The sequence below is a fragment of the Phytophthora cinnamomi genome (genome assembly GCF_018691715.1).
Source record: "Phytophthora cinnamomi strain GKB4 chromosome Unknown Contig19, whole genome shotgun sequence".
Taxonomy (NCBI): Eukaryota; Oomycota; class Peronosporomycetes; order Peronosporales; family Peronosporaceae; genus Phytophthora; species Phytophthora cinnamomi.
Genome location: NW_027150952.1, coordinates 578446 through 585715, shown reverse-complemented (window position 1 = coordinate 585715; position 7270 = coordinate 578446). Strand labels below are relative to the sequence as shown.

General features: G+C 54.4%; 1 protein-coding gene across 1 annotated transcript; it reads right to left on the bottom strand.

Moving 5' to 3' along the window:
• Positions 1 to 715: 715 nt before the first annotated feature.
• On the bottom strand, positions 716 to 4870 carry IUM83_13048 (uncharacterized protein; the record flags this gene model as incomplete). The annotated part of the gene is made up of 2 exons (XM_067937705.1): positions 716 to 1112; positions 4434 to 4870. 2 exons carry the CDS (start codon positions 4868 to 4870, stop codon positions 716 to 718), a joined length of 834 nt encoding a protein of 277 aa, XP_067795807.1.
• Positions 4871 to 7270: the final 2400 nt, after the last annotated feature.

Here is a 7270-nt window from a genome sequence, read left to right as displayed (position 1 = left end):
GAACCTTTTTCATTTTATCCAGTTGTTTGCATTTCAGGTCTTGTTTGGGTCTGGTCTCACCTTCGGTCTCAACTTGTGAGGTGACCTGAAACGAGACCAGACCTCTCGGTGACCCGCTAAAAAGTCTACCGTAAGGCTTTTGGTTGTGCTTGTTGCTTTGAAGGTAAATTGGAAACTGAATTGATGTGGTTATCTCTTTGTTCTGTGCTATCCATTTACCCAAGGGCGCCCTCGTGGCGCGCAGTCTGAAACATGCATTGGTTGGCTGTGGCTTGCTGGAGCCAACGCTTGCGCAACCCGGTAAGTGTGCAGGCGGCGACCCAGGCTCTCTGTGCGCTGACTCAACCGATGATGTGGTGTTGCTTCTGCTCTTGCACGTGCAGATCATTACACTCCCCCCGACTTGAGCGAATCCCGGCACCTTGAACGTAGAAGTCGCCGAAGTTGAAGATGGTATTACCGTAGTCCCTCGATATAAGGAATAGTACAGTGTAACCTCTAATCCAGAGAATTTCACTAAGCCCGTGCCACTCGAGTGCGCTGGCGAAGATCCTTGAGTAGTGCTTGCCAGTGGCTGACGTGCTTGATGTTGCGCTCGCGTTCCCACGTGTTCTCATGGTGAGGGAGTCCGTGCCACTTGACCAAGTACTCAAGTTGGCAGTTGAAGATGCGCTTCTTGATCAGAGCTTCGACAACATGTAGCGGCTCGCCGTCGTCATCGAAAATCACGGGAGATCACGCGGCCGACGAAGCGATGAGGGTTGCTGTTGTATACCTTGAGCTTGTCGATGTTCACGCGTGGGCTGATGTGCTTCAAGTTGGCCGGTAGATTCAGTTGCGCGACGTTGCCCTGAAGCTCCAGGATCGGATATGGACCGATGAAGCGCGGGATGAACTTCCGTGAACGAAGGGTGGTTTCCGCAGTGGCGTGCGAGATGTTCAGGTCTTGCGTCGACAGTAGGGCTAGATCGCCGACCTTGAATGGATTTGCTGCACGGCGCCGGTCGTAGAACCTTTTTTGAGCCTCTTGTGCGTCCAACAGGTTCTTTCGAGCGCGTTCGATCACCTCTTGACGATGTCGAGCAAACCGAGACGCGTACTCCACGCGAGACCTTGCCACCGGTTGATCGCCGTCAGCACTACCCAATGGATTCTTAGGGTGACGGCCTGTGTCGATGAAGAATGGCGACATCTTCGAAGAGCTTGACACCAGCGTTGCATGCGCATACTCGATCATGGGTAGGTGCTCATTCCAGTCGTTTCCATGGTAAGAGATGGAGCATCGTAATGAGTCTTCGAGAGTCCGATTCTGACGCTCGGTCTGACCATCGTCCTGAGCTCGGTGGGCAGTCGTCATCGCTGTCTTGATCTTCATCAGATTCACCAGTGCTTTCCAGAACCTCGACGTGAACTTCGGGTCCCTGTCGGAGATGATGGTCAATGGGATTCCATAGTACCGGATAACGTTGTTGAAGAACAGCTTGGCAATATCTTCCGCGGTCGCCGTGGTGGGTGTCGGGATGTAGACTGGACGCTTCGACAACTTGTCTACCACAACCATGATCGCATCAAAGCCGTCAGACACGGGCAAATGTGTGATGAAGTCGGTCGAGACAACATCCCAACAAGCTGCCGGCAACGGAATCGGCTGAAGCTTACCGGTCTTCCGGCCGGTGCTCGACTTGTACCTCATACAAGACTCACAGCTCTGAACGTAGGCTTTGATGTCCAGGTCCATGCTCGGCCAGAAGTACCACTATGCTGCAGCTAGCTGTGTGCGACGGATTCCTGGGTGTGCCATGATGGCAGCATCATGCGCGTTGTGGATGACATCGAGCCGAAGTTTCCGGTTGTTTGGCACGTAGGCTGTCGTCACTCTTTAAATAGATCAGCCCGTGGATGATTTCATACTGTTTCGACGAGCGGCCTGGCTTCCACAAATGTTTGAGGACGGAATCTTTGCCGTATACCTTCTGAAATGCCCGCTTCGTTTGGCTATCCAGCTGAAGAGAGCTTATCATCGTGCTGTCCTCCATCGATGCTGCGTTCAATGTCATCCGCCACTGGGCCGTGCCAACACTAAGCGCCTTTGAGGCTGGCTGTTTGACGGCAAGCATCACGATTTGATCGCGGGTCGATATACTTTGGAGCTTCTCTGTAGCCTTGGCCCGTTGTGAGACCGCGTGACGAATGCTTGTGCATGAAGGAGATGTCAAACACGCCGTACACACACTGAAACCGGCACTGTCTTGGGCTCACCATCTTCTGGCGCCTCCCCCGGAATTGAGGGAGCCGCAGGGGGTCGCGATAACGCGTCAGCAACGACGTTCAAAGCTCCTGGACGATGATGTAGCATGAACTAGATGGACGCGAAAAAGTCTAGCCAGCGAGCCAGGCGACCGGACAGACGCGGATGCTGCAAAAACCACTTGCACGCCGAGTTGTCCGTGTAGACTTCAAACGATACTCCATGGAGATAATGACGCCAACGAGTGAGCGCCTGTTTGATCGCAAAGAGTTCCTTCTCGTGAACAGGCCAATTCAGTTCATGAGGTCCGAGTTTCTTGCTGAAGAAAGCCACGGGGAGATCGTTGCCATCATGAAGCTGAGAGAGCACTCCGCCAATGCACGCATGGCTAGCATCCGTTGTCACGATGAACGGCTTGTCGAAGTCAAGCAGCCGGAGTACCGGTCGTGCTGGAGCGCGAGCTTGATGGCATTGAAAGCCTGGCGCTGGCGTTCATCCCATATCAAAGCCGCATCCTTCTTGACCAGAGCGCTCAGCGGCCGTACAAGCGTCGCAAACTGATGAATGAAGCGACGATAATACCCGGCGAGGCCCAAGAAGCGCTGGAGGTCCTTGATGTTGCCAGGCTCTGTCCACTCTGCTATGGCTCGGGTCTTACGAGCGTCCACGTGCAAACCATCAGCCGAGATCGTGTGGCCGAGGAAGTAGACCAAAGATTGGCCGAAGTCGCACTTGTCAGGCGTGTGCGGGTTGTTCGAATGCATCCACTCTAAGCGAGATGGGAACTTGCCAGTAGTGGGATCTTTTTGAGCACGCCGAAGATATTTGATACCCATGGTGAACCCGACACCTCGATCCAGTTCTTCTTCAGCAGCTCTGCCACAAAGATGTCCAATGCTTCCTGCTCGACCTTCGAGAGGCGGAAGGGAGCTCGGTTGCTAGGTGTCGCACCTGGTTTCAACACCATTTCGTGCTCGATTGAGCGGTTCAGTGGTAATCCAGGTGGCAGCTCTGCTGGGAAGACATCTGCGAACTCTTCGAGTACCGCTTGAAGCTGCAACCGAACGGTATTCACCTTGGGCTAAGTCTTCGCCGTGACCTGATACAATTCGGCATACTCTTCGGCTTTCGCCTTCGTTTCAAATTCCGCTGCCGAAAGGACACACAACGACGCGTCCGTGTCATCGTCGCTACCGTTGCCAAAGATTCGTGACAATGGCTGACATCCAAGTGTTGTTATCGAGCGCGGTCCCAAAGGCATAGTGACGTATCCCGCCTTGACACGATCATCGAGCTGCTGTCGCAGGTGCTGGGGAAGAGGGTGCTGAAGGCACTCCGGTTTCACTTCCACTGAAGTCACTGCCGGTCCCGACACCTGGAGACTGTTGTTCAACGAGCTGAAGTCGCGCACTACACGCTGGCTGGGGAATCGCATCACTCCAATTTGCCAGTCGATGATCGTGTTGAACTGCACCAGCCATGGAAGGCCGAGAATTATGTCTTGATTTATCGACACCTCCCACTCAATGAGAGAAACACCGTTGAAGTCCCTGCCCGCAAAGTTGATAGTCTCCAAACATTGCTGTGCCGTACGAGCCGGTGTTGTTGTACCATCAAATCGCTCGGCCGTGACCTTTGTGGGCTCGATGTAATGTTGAGCGAGGCCAGGACGCACAATGTTGCGCTCCGCACCGCTGTCGATCAAAACTCGCACGACCTGTCCGTTCATCGTCCCCTCAAACCGCAATAGCTCGCGGTTGGACGACGACTCGGCGCCGACCGACACCATGTTCAGCTGCAAACTGTCGATGACTCGACGTGGTCGTCACGGTTGTCTGCGTAGTCATCGCCATCCTCTTCTGATACGTCGTCATCATCGACGATACGACGAAATAAGCCCTGGTTAGCGCGGAATGACCCGCGACCTGGCGGAGGACGAGATGGGCCTCGGGGGTTGTTGCGCGCTAGCCGCTTAGGACACATCGCCAGGCGATGTCCGGGTTCTTTGCAGTAGAAGCAGAAATTACTTCGCAGGCACTCGTCGCGAGAAACAAAGCGCGAGCTCCCGATCTCCATTGGTATCGGCTCCTCGACGTGATGTGCCGATTGCTGAAGGCGTTGAGGACCTTGGCCTCCGCGATTCGCGTGGTTTCGACGCGACCCTATCGCGTGCGTGCGGTCGTACATGAGTGCAAAAGAAATCGCGTCCGTCGTGTTTCGGAACGGACGCAGCTTCACCTCTTGTCTGAAGCCCTTCTGGAAGTACATGACTTTGTCAATGTACGACATGTCTTCTACCTTGCAGATGATGTGCCGGAAGGCCGAACCGTAATCCTCAAGACAGGTGAAGTTGTTCTGGCGCAGGCGTAGGAGCTGGTCACGCAAGTGCTTTTGCCAATCGGGGGTCGTGAACTCGCTAGTCAGTAGCTCCTCGAACTCGTGGGAGCCATACTCGCTGTACCAAGCCGCTGCTGGTCCCTTCAAGTTTGCAACCAAGAGCGACAAGGGGCGCTGCTGCGGCGAGTCTACGCCATACTTGATGTTCTTCGACTCGAAGTACAACTTGGCGCTGAACAGGTAGTCCGCGACGTCGTCGTCCTTGGTACCGGCGAACTTCGGCATGGTGATGCCTTCAGCCCGGTACTCACGCGTGTCTTGTGATGAAGGTTCAGGCGACGGCGGTTGCTGCTGCTGCGATACGGATTGCTGCTGCTGTTGCTGTTGCAGTGTCGCCGCCATCTGTCGCTGCAGCTCGGCTGTCTGCGCCATGAACTGCTGCTACTCGTGCATCATCGCCGCGAGAGAGGCGAACATCTTCTGCACACTGTCCGCGCGTTGCATCGCGGCTTCGTCCATGTTTACGCCTACGCTAGACACGTCGTCAATAGATGGCTGGGGCGCGCAAACTCCTCGGCCAAATCAATCAAAAATTTGAAGTCGCAGGCACTCCCTGGAGCGCTGCTTCCGACAATGTCTTTAAGCCCCAACGAAGTCACAGAGGCTCGACCCGGAGCTCTGTTTCCGTCAATTACTGCCAACCACTTGCAGTAGACAGTGTCCCGAAGGAAGCAACTGGTGCAATTCCGTTCGGCGCTAGTTCGAGCCCGCCTCGGAGCACTAGAGACTCCTACTACTAGACCCGTATCGGCCACCGACGCAGATGTTACACTCGGCTGCGCACTGCTACTTTGCAAGTAACAGCCGAGGCGACAAGCCGTGGGTTGAGGTGGGTGCCGTGAATGGACACGTGGAAGTGATTGGGCCAAATGCACCAATGGGATATTAACACGAAGTGACGTGTGACAATGTGCGTCTCCACTCCTCCCCCAGAAAAGAAAAGGAGAGGGCGCGACGAAAATGGCGGTATCGTCAGCGACGCGTCGAACGGTACGGCGGAAGAGGTCACGCACGCGGCGTACCCGGAGAAGCTGAAGGGCGAGATGTACACACGCGGCGCACCGGAGGGACTGAGGCGGGAAGGTCTGCGCGCGCAACGACAACGCGCAACGGACGAGGCGGGACGAGCGTGAACAACGGCGACGCGTGGCGGAACTGGAACTGGAACTGGAACGGGGCTGGAACTGGAACTGGGACGGAAGCGCGCGTCGGCTTCGCAAGTGCTACCAAGTGTAAGGCTTTTGGTTGTGCTTGTTTCTTTGAAGGTAAATTGGAAACTGAATTGATGTGGTTATCTCTTCGTCCTGTGCTATCCATTTACCCAAGGGCGCCCTCGTGGCGTGCAGTCTGAAACATGCATTGGTTGGATGTGGCTTGCTGGAGCCAACGCTTGCGCAACCCGGTAAGTGTGCAGGCGGCGACCCAGGCTCTCTGTGCGCTGACTCAACTGATGATGTGGTGTTGCTTCTGCTCTTGCACGTGCAGATCATTACACGAGGCTTCGCCCCAGCAAAGATCCTTGATAAACCGGAGTATCCGTATTTTGCTGCCAGTACCGAGATCATTTCCTTCTCTGGGTTTCGTACATACGTCATGCTCGTAAAAGAGTACCACGTGTTCAACTGCGGTGTCACAAACAGGTCAAGTCCTGCCTCGTCAAGCTTCAGCAGCTTGAAAACGTTGGCGGCGGTTTCTCCATTTAATTCCCAAGTGTCTATTACCAAGATCCGCAGTCGCGATGCCATTTTATTTGTGATTGCGGCGTGCGCCCCCACCTCAACCGCCCTGGCGACAACACCATCCCCGTAGGTCTTGGTGAACATGTCGATTTTCAGCTTTGGGTTTGCCAGGGCCTTGCTCATTCCAGCGTTGAGCTCCAATTCCTTCATAAAGACGTTCGCCATAGAATCCTTGCTGCGCACCCACTTCTTGACCTGAAGTGTGTCTGCTGAGGAAAGCTTGGCCTCTTTTGGGGTGGAATTCAGCCACTTGACAAACCTGGAGTTACCGGGAGTTTCATTGCTCGCTCTTCATCCTCCGGTAGCTCGACACCTCTTAGCTGTCTCGAACGCGGACCATCACAGTCGTTGGTGATGAGAGAGCGGACAATCGACGGCGGGGGTGCCTTCGCGTCCGAAGATCTCGGTACGGCAATGGCTTCTGCAAGGAAAGTGGTGGTAAGTAGCAGTATAGTGAGGGAATACACACGCATGGATACTGCCCTCCTCGGAGACAGACTGACGAGCGAATTCACGAATGAGAGCAGAGCGAGATTTTGGGCACCTAATCTTTTGCTTACCTACGGTACCGGTACATGTACTGTACCGTGACGGTGCACCGTGCCGACATATAATGTCAGCAATGCCGCCAAAATATGTATCCTGCCCATAGTGGATCTAACTGAATAAGGTATAATACGACTGCAACCGACAAATTACTTAGCTTTTGTATTGACTGTGTCAGACTGCTTTGATCAATTTGCAATGGCGTTTCAACTATTATCGCGAACTCAACCGAGTTTCCTGGACATGCCCTCCAACTCTCCGAGCACGACATGAACGAGCAGCATTCAACCGGAGTTAGCTAGATGCGAGCGCACCACTTAAAGCACGAAGAGGATAAATT